We start from the raw sequence: 18,395 nt of genomic DNA on the forward strand, positions 1-18,395 counted from the left end.
GGCTGTTTCTGAACAGGGAACTTGTGGTACTGCTGAGCTCCTTCTGCTGTGGCAACCAGCTCAACTCAAGGCAAAGGCCAGCAGATTAAAAAAAAAAACCCAAAAAAAACCCCACTCTGTTTTAGAAACTGCATCCTTGGTGCAAGACTGTGTAAGCTCTGCAGCACTTACAGCACAACTAGGAAATGGGAATATATCCCTGAATTTCTACATTCAGCATGCTAAATTGCTGCCTTACAGCAGCACTTGTTGCTGCAGAGCAGGGGATAATGAGTCTGAAAACAAATAGACAACGCACATCATGTTTACCACCCAGTTTCATAGTCAAGTCTTATGAACAGCATGTACAGAACAAAAGTAAATTATTATTTACTTCTGTGACACAGCAAAGGTAATTTGACCTTTCAAAAAGGTATTTTGTTGAAATGTTGTAATCCCTGCTGTGGGAATAAGTAAATTAAGTGTAGTAGTTCTTAAATCGAAGACAAGTTTACAAATGTCTTCTGGGGTTAGGAAAGCAGTTGAGAAAGTACAAAACAGTCAAATTATTATTCTTCTTATATGGAAACTTTCTGCCGCTCCTATATTTGACTAACATATAACCCCAAGAATCTTAAGATTAGGAAAAGAGCACGTGCGCAGCCTCTTACTGGAAAAAAAAGCCAGAAGTCTTTGCTTATATTCTATTCATTCACCTGTGAGAGTGAAGCATGTTTAAAAAGGGAATGTTTTCTACCACTTGGAAGAAGAGAAGCTCTGGAAGAGAGGGTTGATGTCCAACATTTTCTACTCTGGATTCATCACCAGGGTTCTGGCAGATGCCCTTACAAAAATAGTGCACATACTTGTGAACATTCAAACACCCCTGTTGAGAGATGGCATTTCCACAGGCTTGTTTGGGTTTACTCAGAACCTGAAGTGCTTTAATGGAAAACACAGAATATGCTCAATGGCTACAGTGGCTGATCTTTTGCTCTGCATAAAAACAACATGAATTGCCAAAGCAGAATAAAAAGGAGAAAGGATGCCTACCTACATCTGGGGGGAAAAAAGGGAAAAAAAAAAAAAAAAAAAAAACCAAAAACAACAAAACAACAACAACAAAAAAACCACCTAAAACGTCCATGTGGTGAAATTAAAGTACTTGGGAGCCAGGGAAGCAGAGGTGAAGCTGATGTTTTCTGGCACTGATGCCCAGCAGCCAGGGAAAACTGCCAGGTTAACCAGTGAAGGTGAACTGCTGTCTCCAGTCAGCTGCTCTAAGGTGCCACCCGATCCTGCTGTGCCAGATGTCAGTGCGGTGCTTGTGTTGGTAAAGGGCTTGGGAAACTGCGAAAGACACAGCAGTCTTGAGGCATTTTAGCATAAAATAAATCAGTCCTGAATATTTCTGAGGAAGGTTTTAGTACATACTTTCAACTGTCTGTTCGTAGTTAGAGCCCAGTGGTTTATGTATCCCAGGCACTTGTGAAGATTGAATGTTGGCTTGCTCCAACAGTGAAACAGACTTTAGTCTTGGTCCAGAAGTACTAAGAGTTTTAGGTCTTTATTTATGGAAGGTCATTATTAGCTGAAACAGGCCATAAAGAATTTATGCTTGCTTTTAAAAGGGGCTGGTAAACATATTGTCACAAGATTAAAGAGCATTGTTTTCAACCATATTGTCTAGACCATTTGACAAAAATGCAGAGAAGGCTACAGCCCAGTTTATGTACATGTCAATCTTATAAAATAAACAAAAACAAACTAAAATATCTGTCTAGTTTCAGGCAAAATGTGAACTGCAGTTACCAGAGCTTTGCTGAGATTCAACAGAAAAAGTAAAATATGAACAGTAGGCTGGGGCACCTTGTTCTTAGATGCTCAGAGCAACCAAGGGGGAGATGGGAGTTCTCAAGTACGTCTTTTGTCTTTAGGTACAGGATGATGTTCCATACACTTTTTCCAGGAAAATATTTTAAAACTACAAATGTCAGTCATCTAAGGATTGAAAACTCAAGAAGAATGTTGCAGGCTATTGCAAACTACTACTAATTATTACTCTCTGCTGAAAGTTGTCACACCAAAAATGCTGTGAAAGCTCTGTTTTTCTCCTTAGAAAGTTACAGTAATCATTTACTTTTCTTGTTTACCTTACTTTTATTGAGTCAAAAAAACCCTGAACAAAACTGAAGAATTTTTCCAAGAATATTACTCCTTTTTTGCCTCAGGCAAGAATCTTCTTTGGCTGTCCTAGAAAGTACTACTAGAAAGTTGATCATGAACATCAGACCTGATCTCACTAAAGGGAATATTCCTGAAATTGTTCTGTCTTACAGTAAATGCAGTTCACTGGGCTGTTTTAAACTGTTTGGGGTTTGATATGTTCCTGCTACATCCTACTACTCCTTATCTAAAGGGACAAGTAACATGTTTTCAAGGCAATAAAGCGGAGTCAGATACTAGTCCATGTTTAGAGCTGTTGTATTTCAGAATGGATCCAGTGACGCCTGGACTTTCCACTGGTAATTTCTATCCTAAAAGAAGCTGGCTGTTAGAAGCTGGAATCAGAGTGACCACAGACGTGTAAAGAGACTACAGCTGTGGGGTGGTGTGGTTCAACCCCAGGTGAAACCAGGACAAAGGTGTAGAGTTAGAGTAAACCAAGGACCATGTGCTTGGGCACTGTGAGACCACCTGGTACAACAGTGCAGTGGGGCTCAGCAAGCTGCTCTTTGGAAGCAATGATATTAGCAGTGTGCTCTGCCCAAAGGAACACGTGCCTCAGACAGGTGACATCCCTGTACCGGAGAAAGGAAGGGGTGCTCTGTTGGCTCTCCTTTGCCTGGATATCTCATGCAGGCAGGAACTGTACCACACTGAGGCAGCTGAGCCCCAAGAGATGGCAGCACAACAGGAATTGATACATTTTCTCATTCCTAAAAATTGTACTGTGAGCTGCAGATCAACACACCACAACATCTCAGGGACCCTACATCCCCAGAACATTTTGATTAGCACTACTGATGTCTTTACAATTACATACTGTGTTAATTTTCACTGTTAATTCTAGCTTGTGTTATGTTTGGCTAGGAAAGGAAAATATATGTAGAGCTGTGCTTTTGAGCTTCTGGCCTGAGCCATCTGGAACAGGTTATTGCGTCATTCATGTTATGAGATGGCAATTATAATTCAGACAGTGAACGAAGCAGACCTCATCTGATAATCTAAGGTAGTCCTAAAAAAATTATAGGGAACCCTCCCTAAACACCAGGAGTTTGCAACTGAGATTCTTTCCTGGGAGGTGGAAGAAATGAGCCCTACTCTTTCTCAGGCAGACTTATGGTTTGAGAGCATGTTTCCCTTGTGCTCAGTGCTGTTCATGTGGCAGTAGGGTGACGTGTGTATGTCAAATCACTGCCTGTCATGTAACATCAACATGTGACAATATCAGAAGCTTGCTTACTTGGCAGTCTCTAAGAAACTTGGATCAATCTCCACAGTCAGGCAAAAGCTCAACTTGTCAGTCTCATGGAGATGCTATCAAAACACAGTTGTTTCTGCAAGTGCCCAGTAGTTTTGCTCAGAGTGGTCATTTTTGCTGGTAAAAACATTTGGTTTCATAAGATTTGGTAGGAGCAAAATGAATGTTTTTAGCACCTAAAGCTTGGACGTGTAGGGCCTAAAGTGTCAGTTATTGGAAAATTCCTTTAATGAATTTAGGTCTGTATGGCTGGGTAAAAGATGTCTGTGACTTGGCATGTAGAATAACTTTGGGCTCACAGACCTACCACCATACAGACTTGTATGGTTTGACTCATTCTCACAGTTTGAAATTTTTCTTGAAAATGTTCAGAATGGGATAATTTTAAAAAATTACAAGAAGATCCAAGAAGGGTGTTTGACAGATGGGGTTCTGGAGAAATGTAAGAACAAAATCAGAGTTTAAAAAGGAAATAAAATGTTATGAAACTTAGAGGGTGAGGACTTATTTCTGCAAGGAAGATTTTCTGTTCAGGGGTGTTGAGTGTAATTAACTCTTATTAAGTTCCCTGACCTATTTACAACTTGTGTTTTAGCATTTAGATTCTGTCAGATTATGTTCTCCAGTGCTGAGAGCTCCTGTTCATCCAATGCTGTGCTTTATCTGCAGGAGCATGGCTTAATTCTTATGTGCAGCTGTCTTATCCAAAGAGAGTAAAGTTATACAGCAGAGTTTATATCCCCCTTATTATATATGAAACAATTTTCAAAATCCACATCTTAGTTGGAGATATAGTTTTAACCCTAGCTATGCACAAAGCAAACTTTGAAACTATAATTATTTAACAGAGCCCCATTTTATACTGGGGACAGTTCTGCACCTCCTCATGAAGACAAAGGCAGTGTCAAGCTAATCTAAATGAAGTAATCGATTTTGTAACAAGGAAGGATATTTGAGACCACTGAAGTGAGAGCACCACTACACATTAAGTTTAGTCACCATCTTAAACATAAATGCTGAAGGTATCAGCACAGGGTGTTGAGAGATGCATTGAATTGTCCATTTTTATAGAGTGAACAAAAGGGGGTTTATGGACCGCAAAATCCTTCCTTTATGCTACCCTTCATACCAAACAAAGTTGTGAAAAGGTTGCACCCTGTTGTTTTGTGTCTGATGGTAGTTACGGAAGGGTACTGCAGAAATTCCACTTAGCCACAACATCAAATCCTTTTATTTTGGAAAAAAAAAACAGTCACCAGGCTGTAAACCAGCCCAGGTTGTGGTTTGGTACACTTCTTATACTCTGGTTTTTATCCACTCCAGCTGTCAGATGGAGACAGGAAAAAATCAAAACATTTGTACAGTATTTCTTCTTAAGGGAGCCCCTTAGGTGGTGAGATCTGGATTCACCTCCTGTCTCCAGGGCTGGAGCACCTCTGCCAGTTGGCTGATGGGTCAGAACTCTGAGGCAATTATTTGGGAGCAGACTGATGCTGCACTCACACAGTGATTCTGGCATGCGTGCAATGATTCTACCATGTGATTTTAGAAAAATTCAGTGGATTAGCAAGTGAAGTATCAGATGGAGCAAGTTCTTCATCCACACAGCTGGATGCACAGAGCATTTGCTTTCCTGTTAAGCTGTTTCTCATTGTTTTGGTAGATTTTCCCACTTCTAGCATACAGTAAGCACTGCTGCTCTTAGATCTGTTAGCTCTCCAGGTTATTGAGTGTATTGAGAAAATACGGTGCTATGGAGCAGTGAGAATACTCGCTGTTAAACATTTACCACAATGAAAATTTTCCTGATCTTTGCTTTCTATCCTTGATTTCTGACCCATGACAAAACTTCACAACATGCCCAGCAGCTTCTTCAGAGGTCCCTTGTGCGAGTTTTTGTTAGGCTTTTGGGAATTTTATTTAAAGAAAGTAAATTGGTTCTTGTTTATCTGCAAATGTATAGACACTATTTGAATGATTCCAGGTGAGTGTTTAATTTTCCATGCTGTGCAAGTGATGCAAGCAAGTCACTAAAAGACAAACTGTCAGAAATGGCCCAGAGCCTCTGGTGCTGTCATTTTTGAAAGGTAATTTGGACAATTACAGCCAGTTAATGAGGTACAAAGCCCTTGAGTTTCCCATTGCCTCCAATAAAACTTGTGGGGGCTCAGCACCCCTAAAGCAGCTCAGTCTTTGTATCTCAAGCTGGATGTCGATGCTTAGAGATTAATTTTATTATTATATGTTTATCAACTGTACTTTTTCTCAATCTATTACATACAGAGATGTATGAAAATAATATCAAATTCCTTAGAAATAAAGGGTTTTCTCAAATGGGACACTCAACAGAAATTCAAAGTAGTTGTTTAATGTCCATGTTTGTGTTTAATTTCAGTGTTCATCTTTGGATCCCCTATAATCTATTCTGTATCTGATTGATTGCTTATCTTTCACATCCCATAAATGTTCTGCTTGACCTGCTAAAGCTCTGCCCATGGCAAAGTTGCAAAACACCTGAAAAAGAATTTTATTTCCTTCCTCTTCAGTCATAACTGGAGATCTGCAAGTTATGCTTTTCCTGAAGAAATATTTCATATCATAAACTGCTCCCTTAAGCATGGGGTCAGTTTAAAAAGGGCCAGTGTTTGCAGACAAGCCATTTGTTTTCCTTTGAATGTTTAATTTGTTTATTCCTGTTTTCAAATAATCCCCAAGCAATATAGTTCCTGTAGCTGTGATCATCGTGAATTCGAGTTATTCACCTCCCAGAGGGTCAGACCTTTCATCAGTATGCCATTGGCACAGAGCAGCGAGTGTTGCATATTCATTGTCCAGGACACCAGCTAGAGGGCCTCCAAAAAAGCCTGTTTTTTTGTTCTCAGAGCAAGGAAAACAATCCCTTCCCTTCTCCAGTCCCTTGATAAGCGTTTCTGTCCAATAACGGTGCTCTCTGCTCTGAGGCACATTTAACTGTGAAGTTTGCAGCGGGAGAGGCTTTCCTTCAAGCTGTTAGTGTTTCATCCTGGCAGGCTCCTCGAGGTTGTTGTGAGGAGTCTAGCCAGTTGGTGAGCTTTGTAATCTAAACCAGCTGTCCCAGGCTGAGGCCCCCATTTGCATTGTTTAACATACTTAGAAAATGAAGTGTTCATTTTTAACATTCCTCCTCCAATTGGTTTAATGCTGAATTACAGAAGAGAACTAAGCAAAACCAGGTGCTTTCTCTGTATTCTCTCCAGTGTCTGAGGAGGTACAGACGGCTCCCGATCTTCTCCATTACTTGCCATTTCATTCTTTGGACTATAAATGACAGAGGAACTGAAGTGCTAGCAGAGGGTAATGTTTGGAAAACTTTCCAGTTATTCATCAGCACAGACTCTGGGTTTTTTCCACCTTTCCCCAACGGTTTTGGACATGCAAGGATTAAGAAGGTAAGTGGTATGCATGAAACTTCTTTACTTACTGACGGGAAATCTACTTGGAAAATAGCTGTGGCAGGGACATGTTATGCCAATCCACTTGCAAAAGCCATTTGCAAAGAGACGGGATCTCAATGGTCAGAGGTGGGGAAAGATGATCTGCCTGTTAATAAAGCTGTGCTGTCTCTGACGAGTTCCTTCTTGATCTGTGCTTATACTCTGCGCATCTGTGGGAGTGCTGAACTGCAGCAGCAACGATCCCACTGGCTACAGTGATTGATTGAAGTAATTAGTTACTATTGCAGAAGTTAATTACTAGTTTAAAATATTTTGCCTGCTGGGCAAGCTACTGTGACCAGCTGCATATAGTGTTGATAGGTTGTGCTGCATGACTGTTAATAATTCTTGAGGGGATTTTAGATCTAAAGTAACGAGCGAATTGAGATCGTGGGTGCAGACAGAACACGTATGAGGCAGTAAGGTCACACACACACCCCCCACCAAGAGGAAAGCAAATATCATCTTGTAGCAAAGGAAACTAAAGACTCTAAAAATGTTTTGTCTGACTGTTTTGTTGGGGATTTTGTTGTCGTGCACTGTCCTGCAGCAATGTGCAGCATAACCCAGTTGCTGCGTATGTCAGTCTTCTGCTATAACCTGTTGTATTCTCTCCCGGTGCTGTTTTTGCTATATGCAAAGGGAGGACGCAGTCTTTATAGAAGTGCACACTTTAAAATCTCTTCAAAAAGATTTGAGGAATCAGTAAATTAAGTGCAAGCCTAAATGAATAAAATTTGAATGCTTTACATTGGGCTCTAAGGAACACTCTGTGCAGAATTTGCCTTTCAGTGTCACTCAGAAGTTGCCAACAAGTACAATCTGTCTCCACAGCACTATGAACAATCATTTTAGGGTTTATGTTTACTTTTTAGAGCTTGTCCCCATCTCCTCATTTAAAACAAATTTGTTGTAATGTGTTGGTCATTGTGTGTGGTTTTGTCTCATGCATTTGTAGGTCTTGCTCGGCAGCTCAGTTTGCATTCTGCAAATCAGGGACAACTCTAAGAGAGAAAGTTGGCAGCTCACATGGGTAGCAGAACTAAGGCTACCTAAAATATCCCCTGCTTCCTGTACTGGTTTTGTGGGAATGTATTGTATCCAATTGCCATTTAGAATTACAATCCAAGATAAGCAAGTTGTGGGTCTAATGGTACTGGGAAGTTTTATATAAATCAGCAGCAAAACACTGAATTCCACAGGACCTAGAAAAAGAAGTAATTTCTGAGTGTGCTTTCATGGTTTTCTATCTGTTAGTAAATATTTGGAAGTGGGAGGTTACTTGACCACAATTTTTATGCTCTGGGTAAGGAGCGCCAAAAATAGGTGTAGGGCTCTTTTAGCAAGGGATCCTCTTCTTTCAATTGCAGTGGAGAGAGATCCAGTAGGGACCACTAGACGTGAAGATGATATACCTGGGGAAGGCTCCATTGAAGATGATAGCTTCTAGTAGCTGGTGACCTGGCACAGTGTGTCTTCTTCAAGACTGAGTAAAGGGACAGAATCTGGCCCCAAGAAAATGGATTCATCTCAAGATAGAGCCTCCCGGGGATGAAATGCGGTTTAGCGGTTGGAGCAACTGGCTTGGATTCAGGACCTCCTGCGTGACACGTCTGCAGCCCTGCCAACGCTTCACACTGTGAGCTTAGGCAGGGCCTTGCTCTGGTTTACCCATCTGTAAAACGTGCACAGTGTGCAAGAGAGGCTTTCATTTTTGCAAAAGAAAGGTGTCAGAGGGGGCAAAACTGCTTTATTGAATATTGCACATTTGTTCGTTTAACAGCTGCTGCATGGGGTGTCATAAAAATTAGATGAATCCATAGACGTGTACAGTTTGGTTTCAATCCGAGTTGCATAAAGCCATAGTACTATCAGAGTCAGTGGCCCTGAGTCCTGAGTCTGGCCCACATTTATATTACTTCTTCTCCAGAGGCCAAATTCATGTTAGCAAAACTGTGGAATACACTGAAGTATCACTAGAAATGAATTTGTCCATGTGTATTTAATTCTGTGTTATAAGCCTGGATATTAGAAGGTTTTCAGCCTATTTTCTATGCACATTTCAGGATACTGACTGCTTTCACACTGGCTGTCTGCCTTTCAAGCCCTGGAAAAGCACAGGTGAGAGGTGCATGCAGAGGTGTGTGTACTAGTTTGTACTGAAGTGCTATATGGCATGAAACTTAACTGGCTAGCAGGTGGATAGGAAGCTCTGTGGTCTGGGGTTTACATGAAAAGGAAGTTGTGTGGTCTAAGGGTTTAGAGGGGAGAACTTGGAGCCAGCAGGATTCTGGAGTTGAACATGGATTGATCACCCTTGCCAGCTCAGCACAATTTCACTGTAGAAACCTGGAACTCACTGAAAATCCGATTCTGCCTCTAAACTGAACACTTCTGGAACAGAAAATAAGAGAAACTATTGCATGAGACCAGGGACCATTCAGTTCTATTGTGAGAAACATCCATATTTGGAAAATTCATTCATATATATACATATTTTCTGTGTATAGCAGGATCATGACTTAAGATTGCTTAATTTTGAACTGTGATCCTGAATGACTGTATCCCAGTTTTCATTTTCACTTTTGCCCAAACCCATTTCTTTTCAAGAGGGTGGATGGAAGTAAAGCAGTCCAGGTCTTGAAATAGCAGAATCATTAGTTCTTTGTGTGCTTGAGCTCCAAGTAACTTTAAATCAGGAAAACCTGTTCCTAAAAGCATGCTGTTTGGATTTGTAGTTGATAGTCCAGATATATTTGGTGTCCAGAGCTGTTTCTAAATACCTTTGCCAAAAGTCTCTGAAATGTAGTTGTTTTTCTTCTATTACATTGAAAATTTCCTGCACAGGGCATGCTTATTGATATTTTTGTGAATATTGGATCTGTATGGGAAATGCTTTTCATGCCCCTGGAGAATTTTTGAGATGTCTTTAAGGGTTTGTTTTTGCAATTTAAAAAATATTGTTTACCTTATAATTTTTATAAAAACATCTTGTAACATATTTTGATTTTTGAAGTTGCTTTGAAAAAGCAGCTTGAAGCTGAAATGACAGCAATGAGTTCTTTCTGAAGATACTGATACTGGTAATTTTGACAATATTGGAATCTTTTTCTAGAATAAAGTTCTAAAAAGTTGTTGAAACCATTCTACAGTAGTTTCATTGTTTCTGAATAATCATTTATTGACCAGAACAAAATAATTTTGTTAAAAACTATTTCAGCTTTTCCAGCTAACCTAGGTGTAGTGTATGTACACAAAAAGGAGAATGAAAGGTAGAGTAGATACATGCTTTAAAGCATGAGGGTGATTAAACAATCTCCCATTAGAATATCTTGGCTTTCCACAACATGATACCAAAACATCTTGGAATGCCAAAATAAATGAAAGCAGAATTCCTCCATACTTGTCTGACACTTCTAGCAGTGTTTTTGTGTATTCTATATGTGGAAGTGGCAGGTGCAGTCCAAACAGTGCCATGTTTCACTTCATGTCCTGTCCCTAGTTCCTGCAATGACCCACTTCCCTGAATCACCCCTCTAACCCTTTGTCTCCCATCTACAACTTAGTACTTTTCCAAACATCAATTAAGTACTTTACTCTTCCATTCATTTCTTCCATAAATTCCAAAAATAAGTGTCTTCATCACTGAGAATCAGCAAAAAAAGGAAGAATCTTGAACAAAGTCCATCCCTCTGCCCTCTGGTTGCTTCAGTGGTTCCTGTTTCCTCGATATCTCTTGCTTACATTCCTTAGTACAACCTATTTACTGGAAGATCCTGTGCTGGTTTCAATTGCTTGGCCCCTTGCTAAATAGCTGGAGGCCCAGTCAAAAACTAGGAAGAACAGGGAATGTTTTTAACAGGCTTCAAAACCATCTCATCACCAGGACTTTGACCTATTTAGAAACACTGAGGTCACTGAGGAGGTACCGGAGACTCAAGGCTGCAGCCCTGATAATGACCAGCACCACAGAATAGGAAGGGACAAGGTTTCCAGTAACCTTGAAATGCCTAAAATGTGTTGTCTAAAGATTTATCCTCTAAAAATTACAAGGTTTGGTGGAAAGGAAGTGCCTTATTTTTATTAAGCTTGCTGTGTTTCAGCTGCGGCTCTGGATCAGTCAATGTCTAGGGTGTTGTGTGCTGAATGGGCTGTCTGGGGAGCTTTAGAGCCTGTGAGAGATGCAGCAAGTACCTCCAAGATGAACTCCCCGTTCTGGCAAAAACAAGAGCCCAAACTAGAAGAGTGTAATTCTGTGCTACCAAGTCATAACACTTTGCACACTGGTGAGCCCTGGGCAGAGGAACAGGCTGACACTGCCACCACCTGAGGGTGCCCCTCCTGAGCTAAGGGGCTGGAACTGTCCTGAGGCCTCAGGTTCATGCCTTGCTGACTGTCTTCTGGGGAAGGGACTTTAATTTGATGTACTGTATCGTGCTGGACTATTGTACTAAACATAATAATCCAGATGAGCATTTGACTCTGCAAACCTCTCATTTCACAGTCACTGAGTGTCTTTTTTCTCTCATTTTAGCAGCAATGCACTAATGGGTTTGACCTGGACCGTGCCTCTGGGCAGTGCTTAGGTAAGACTTTATTAAATCATTACATTTAAATTTGGGTTCAGAAATCCTGAATTTATTGAGTCAACATTATGCTGCTCTTACTATGTTTTAGTTGAATAGTTCTTACAGTGTGACAAATATGTGTTTGTATACATGTATATACAAAAAATATGTGTATATATAAATACACGTACGTGTGTGTGTGTGTGTGTGTGTGTGTGTGTGTGTCTTTACATAGCACTGATCTTTGATGTTGTTGAGATACTAACAGATTGTCAGGGCTACTCAAACAACAATGATGCATTTTGATAGGAGCTCAGTCTAGCTGCCAAAGGACAAGGGCTCTTCGCACTCCTTCACTTTCTCCTTCAAACTCAGGATTTATTGTCTTTGTTGCCTGACTCCACCTACAGGCTTAGATAAAAGTCTTCCATTCTCAGCACTGAAACTCCAAGTAAACTGAGTTGAGGTAGTGTAAGGAAATCTGCCCAGTAGCATCTTTTTGTCAATGGCATTCAGTCTCCAGGGCAGCATCTTCAACATGCAATAAAATCACTAAACAGAAAGGGAAAAACCTGCAGCAGATTCTTTGCCCTGCCATAGCCTACTGCTTCTGTGGCCCAAGAACCAGGGAATGCTCAGTTTGGCTAAACCAGTTGTATCTTTCCAAATTTAATTCAGCAACAATCTCAGTCAAAACAAGAAAGAGGCCTGAACTGTGTCCCCAGATCTGAGCATCCCTAACTTTTTCCATGTGAGGGAACTCGAGACTTCCAAAGCAGGATCCAAATTTCACAGCTGGGCAGACCAAACCATTAGTTTCTGAAATCCTGATCTGCATATTGGGGTTTGGACAGACCCTCTAGCAGGAACAGGCAGTAGCATGCTGCAGCCATGTGTGAATCAGTGTTTAAACCAAACTTCTATGGAATAGCAAAGCAGGCATTGTCCTCTCCCTCTGTCCTCTAATAGTGAAGTAAAATGAGTAGATCACAGAATATGTTGAATATAAGGGATATTTCCTGTTTTAGTACAATCTAAGTTCGAAGTGAGCCTCCACAAGGAAGGATTAGCCTTTTTAATAGAGAATAAAATTTATTCTGCAATGTTTTGCAAAAAACGTTTTAACTATTTTTTGATAGGTCCCATTAAGGAGCAATCATTCTTTAAACTTTTGCAATTTCATTCCAGATATTGATGAATGTCGGACTATTCCTGAAGCCTGCAGAGGAGACATGGTGTGTGTCAACCAGAACGGTGGCTATTTATGTGTCCCCCGAACAAACCCAGTGTATCGATCACCGTATCTGAGTCCTTATTCCAATGTTTATCCACCGCCCCCAGCACCAGGCCCTGTTCCCAACTACCCTACTGTTACAAGACCTCTGATGTGCCGCTTTGGTTTCCAGTTGGATGAAAACAATCAGTGTGCTGGTAAGTTGCAGAAGTCTTTTTTTCTGTATTTTCATTTATTTTAAAGCTTGTCTGACATTGCAGAAACAATCATCCTGTGGTTGTCCTTCAGTTACTGCAGCAGGCAGGCCCGGTATTTTGAAGTCAAATTTTTTTTAAGGATATGGGTTGTATGTTTCATATCATCATTATTCAATGCAAACCAAGATATGATTCATTCTTATTATTTAAGCAGAAAAGCCACTTTCATGAAAGAAGTAATGTTTCAATGAGATAACCATCTGATGGCAGGTTGTCAGTGCATCAAAAGTATGCTTTTTATGCTTATGATTCTGTACATGAGAGACAAGGTGGCCCTTCATTTGAAGTATTAGGTGGGGCCTGGGGAAACTTCATCTCTTGCCTGTATGTGAGCTGGTCTTTGACAAGAAACCAGAGAAACCATGAGCTTTCAACAGAGTTTTGCCTCTCTTTAGACTAAGGAACAGCATTTATTTCTAAAATGCTCAAAAAACCACAAGAGTTAAAACTGACTTCTCTTTTGGGCTTATTTTGCCCTATTGTCTGAAATTTCTGGTGGGACTTGGTTGCAGTTGATGCACTTTCTTTTCTCCCTACTGAGGAAACCACAAGAGCTTCACAGGAGCTTTGAAATTCTGGAGTTAAATCCATCTGCCTTGGGACACATTTTCTGTATTTGAATCATTGCCCTTTCCAAGGTGAGAAAAACATATTTCCTAACCAGCACTCACAGTAATACTGACTGGAAAATTAAAAATAAAAGGAAATAAAAATCATAAAACCTGGGTTTTTTAAGGAGTTTTTAAATTCTGGGATAACTGGAGAGTTTGCAGTAAAAATAAGCATTCTTACTATCTGTTCCTTTGAAAACTGTCTCTAGTCCTTTTCATCTTAGAAAATTGGTCAACCTGTAATTTTGTCTACTGATTTGTAGACTTCCAGGAGTCTTTTGCTCCCTTTGCTGTAGGCGATTCAGGAAATGGGGTAGTTAGTAGAAAAGAAGTGATGAAATGAAAGTGGAAATGAAACCTCTGGATTCTGCTGTCTGGTCTGCTCCATGCAAACCAGAATAATCAAAACAGGTAGATTTAGGAAACTTTTACAGTGAAACTGTAAAACTTTTACTTTCCAGCCTCCAAAGGGCACATATGCTCCTATCTATGCTGGCAGAAATGGGAGGACTAATACTTTTTCAGTCAGGGCTGTTTACTTCTGTCATTTTAACTTTCAAATATTTGGGATTTAATTGTAAAGAAGGTTTGGTGATGAGGGACATTAATGAGAATGCATGGGAAAGGACAGGCTGCCATTTGAGTACCTCAGCAAGCTGGGAGCAGTTTTTATAAGTCTACATCAGATTTGAATTTGGGTAGATGATGTGCTAAAGTAAGAAAAACAAAACTAAAAGAAAACAAGATCTGTCAGGGGTCTCTGCTGGGTTAGATTTCATTTTTTATTTAGTGAAATTCTCTGGAGACATTCACCGTCTTGATGCAGTATTTATTGTTGTATCTGTGTTCCTTTTGTATCTGTGTGCCCTAGGATGGAAAGTGTAGTCACCAAAGGGAGTAATTCGGTCCATGTCTCACTGTGCTGATGGTAGAGTGGCCCGATCCCATTTCCAGGATTCCTGGAGCAGTTAACAGGGTTATGTGCAGTGCCATGCTTGAAGTCCTTGGAGGCAAGAGACCAGGGAACCTTCACAGGGTCCTCAGGAGCAACCAAAATTTTACCCAGGTCATTCAAAAAAATCTGAACCACAGGAATCATGGCATCCAAAAGCAAATTGCAAGAATCACTCATGCTAATGGTATTTCAGTTGCTCTGTGCTTACCTCTTTGTCCATATTCAGCATGTTCTTAGGATACAGAGCACTTCAAGAATTAATTTTGTGGTGGAATGGTTGAAAAGAGTGAACTAGAAGTAATTTTGCCCAGTAGCTGAGCCACTATGTAACTTATAGGTTTGTTGTGGTGGTATTCAGACACCAACCTCTAGCACCTTTCCAAATAAAATTAGTCACAGGTATTTCCATTAGAGATAATGAGATTTTCTGCTATTGACTGCTGGGAAAACAGAGTTATTCTCGTGCCAATGTGTCTGAGCAATCTGCGGATTTTAATAGAATACACATTTTTGTCTGGTCAGATATGGTTTTCAGATTTTCTACTGCTGGGACAACAGAAATCTTTACTTTCACTTTGAATTTCAGTCAAAACAACTTATTAAATACAGGAGCATTTTCTGGGAGATGAGGACATTTGCAGCCTCAGCTCTGAAGCACTGAGGTTGTTCAAGAGACCTCCAAAGTGAAACAGGACAAAAATTTAATCTGAGAGTTGTGTGAGTTTAACAAGCTCTTTCTTTGTTTTTCTACCTCTCCACAAAATGTAGGGAGGCTGCAAGAAGGTTCCTCTCTTCCAGTCTGGCACCCGGCCAGAGGTGCCAAGGCCCCACATTCCTTGGCTCTCAAGGGAATATGCACCCCTGGTTGTTCACATAACATTCCCCCTTGTGGGGCTGATATGTTCCAATGCAGCAAAAAAAAGAGGAAATAGAATATGTATAATATAATATAATATGTATAATATAATATAATATAATATAATATAATATAATATAATATAATATAATCCATTCTTCTCCCTTTCAAGCTTTTTGGTTTAATCCTTTCTGGCCTGGATGGTCATAGGCAGTGGTTAAGCATCCACAATTCTTCCCTGTTCTGGTCACCACTCAGTCTTGCCAAGATTCTTTCATCTCCAGATCTTGTCCTTTGTGAATACAAAACTTTTCCTGGCTCAGGTGCCTCTCAAAGACACCTGTCAGTGATGCCTTTGCCCATTCCAACATCCTCTGTGTGCTTCAGAAGTACCTGTAGCTATTTGTGGTAGCAGACAGAGAAATGTTTTAACAGTATCAAGTCTTCTGTGGGTTTGATTGCTAATACATGGTATTTTTTTACCCCTGGAGTTGCTGAGTGCTTTATATTTTGTATGTGTAAGTGGTCTATGTTTTCAACAGCACAGAGTTTTTGTAAATCATTCCAAAGCAGGTTGGGAATGATTTATAACCACAATTAATGTTGGAATAAAAGACCACATACAGAAAAAAAAAATCCCAAGAACATCTAGTGCAAGAGCACTGTTTGAACTGTTTGTCTTCTAACATTACTTCTCTATAAATACAGAATGATTTAGTCATAATAATGACTTTTTGCTCAAGGAACTTGGTGTAGTAACTGTTGGCTCCAGTTTACTGGAGTGGAGGCCTGTGTTCTTGCATTATACATTCAAAGCTGAGAGCTCTTTCCAGTTTCCTTTCACTCCACCTTGCTGTTTCCTGATTTACAATGATCTTCAAAACATGCCTCAAACACAGATCCTTCTGGGCATTGTGGAAAGAACTGTACTGGGTGGGCTCTTATTATTGCTTTCTCTCCAATTAATAAAAACTCACAATGTTTGAGGAGATGATGAGGTTGGAGGGGGTTGAATAGAGAGATCAGAGAAAGCAGACCTCTAAGACAGAGACGTAGATGTTAGGAATAGTACAAGAATAAGGCAAGGTGACAATGACCTAGAGATAGAGAGAAGAGAGTAGAGCAGAAGAGGAAATTAAAAACAAACAAACAATCATACAAAAGCATAATTGTTCTTTTTAAAGCAAAAGGTAAAAGGAAGAAGGAAGTGGAAGGATGCTCTCTCCAAGTGTAAGAGAGGATTGTTTTTCATGTCTCATTTGTGCAGTAGTCTTGGCTTCAGCTTTCCTCATTTCTCAGAGATTGGCAGGACCTCCTACATTCCCCACCTATGGATCCCCAGTCCTACATTTGTGGAGTGAAATTCCTTCCTTCAAAAGATTACCTTTGCACAGACAGGTTTTAGATCACCATCATTTATATTACAGGCATACCTAAACCCCACATCCTAGCCTGCAGTTGTACTGCCCTGCCTTGTGCCCAGCCTCATTAAGAGCAGCCTATGTCTAGATGAGTTTTCAAGCAAAACGAAGGAACCAGATGTGCCTGTGTGGGGAAAGAGGAGGGAAATTAAGAGACAGAGAACTGAAAGGAGGTACCCAGGTCTTGCATCAGGCTCATGCCTGTGCTGGGATAGAGCCCAGAGTTCCTTATCCAATAGCTTAGGCACCAAGCCAGGCTGCCTCCTCCTAAATCTTACCTAGTGACCTCTCTGGGCATATAGAAACAGGAGGAAGAAAAGTAGGAAAATGCAGCAAGGAGATTATGCCTTAGAAGGATTTGTATAAAGAAAAGACAAATGGAGTCCGCTCTGCCATTGCCTTTTTTAACCCTATTTGGTTCAGCTTTGTGTCTTTCCCTTTTCTTCTTGGTCTGTGAGACAATATCTTTTGCTGCTCCAGAGGGCAAGTTCCTGAAGACTACGCATGATCCTTGTTAGGGAGTGACTGCCATTATGTCCAAATTAACCAGAAAAAGGAGGAAAGATTACATGAGAACAGATTCTGCAAGAGGCTGAGCTCAGACTTCTGAAAGTATAGGTAATTGTTGACAGCACATGATTAAATTAAGGGCCATGATATGTAGCTTTTACTTGTTGTATGGTTTTCCTGGTGGGCTTTGTATGAGGAAATGTGAATTGAGACCTCATGCTTCCATAGCAATAGAAAAGTTTCCTTTTAAGCATCTCAAGAGTTTATAGTTGGTGACTAAGGCTTGGGTTGAAGGACTTTGTGTTCAGTTCCCGGCTTTGCCATAAGTTGTGCCATTCCTGGAGTCACCATCCCTGGAAGTGTTCAAGAAACACCTGGGCATAGCACTCAGTACCATGAGTAGGTCTAGGGGACAGCATAGTCAAAGGTTGGACTTTATGGTCTCAGAGATCTTTTCCAGCCCAAATGATCCTGTGATTCTGTGATTCTGTGATCCTGTGATTCTGTGCTGGGTATTTTGGGGCTAAAATGAAATCATATTCATTTTCAGGATTATACCAAGGATAATTTCACAAGGGGATGATAGGTGTGGACGTGACTTCCAGGCAAATATCATGTAAAAATACACAGACAGGAGAAAAAGGTCCAGTTTAATAATCCTACAGCAGTGGAGCTCAAGTTGAGACATGTGGAACTCAGTTACTTCCCTAGTTGCCCTGGTTGCAGCCAGGACAGAATTTATTTTTTGCAGTAGCCATGAGGAGGCATGGCCAGAACCTGGAGGTTATTCTATAATCCCCTCATGTCATTGCTCAGGGTGGGCAAAGGGACTGGGTCTTCCAGGAAGAAGGGGTTCCTTCCAGCTGAGAAAATTCTTCCAGGGTTGTTTATTGTCAAAGACTGCAGTGACCATTTTTGCATGTGAATCATTCTCTTCTGTACACTTTCATCATTATTACTGTTGCTGTTATTGTTAATTTTCTTACCTCATTGCTGTTTCCAGTAAATTGTTCTTATCTCAACCTGTGATGCCTTTTGTGACTCCAG

The 18,395-nt window shown here is 40.5% G+C and overlaps 1 protein-coding gene across 1 annotated transcript in view; it reads left to right on the top strand.

Annotated features, from left to right (window-relative positions):
• The first annotated feature begins 6,420 nt into the window (after window positions 1–6,420).
• The window catches only part of FBLN5 (fibulin 5), a 46,177-nt gene continuing 34,202 nt past the window's right edge, over window positions 6,421–18,395 (top strand). Inside the window, exons 1-4 of the mRNA XM_040068830.2 lie at window positions 6,421–6,891; window positions 9,003–9,057; window positions 11,471–11,522; window positions 12,693–12,935. Of these exons, the coding sequence (XP_039924764.1) occupies window positions 6,800–6,891; window positions 9,003–9,057; window positions 11,471–11,522; window positions 12,693–12,935 (442 nt within the window). The 5' untranslated portion in view covers window positions 6,421–6,799. The remainder of the gene's footprint in view (window positions 6,892–9,002; window positions 9,058–11,470; window positions 11,523–12,692; window positions 12,936–18,395) is intronic.

Source organism: Hirundo rustica, chromosome 6 (genome assembly GCF_015227805.2).
Source record: "Hirundo rustica isolate bHirRus1 chromosome 6, bHirRus1.pri.v3, whole genome shotgun sequence".
NCBI classification, from domain to species: Eukaryota; Metazoa; Chordata; class Aves; order Passeriformes; family Hirundinidae; genus Hirundo; species Hirundo rustica.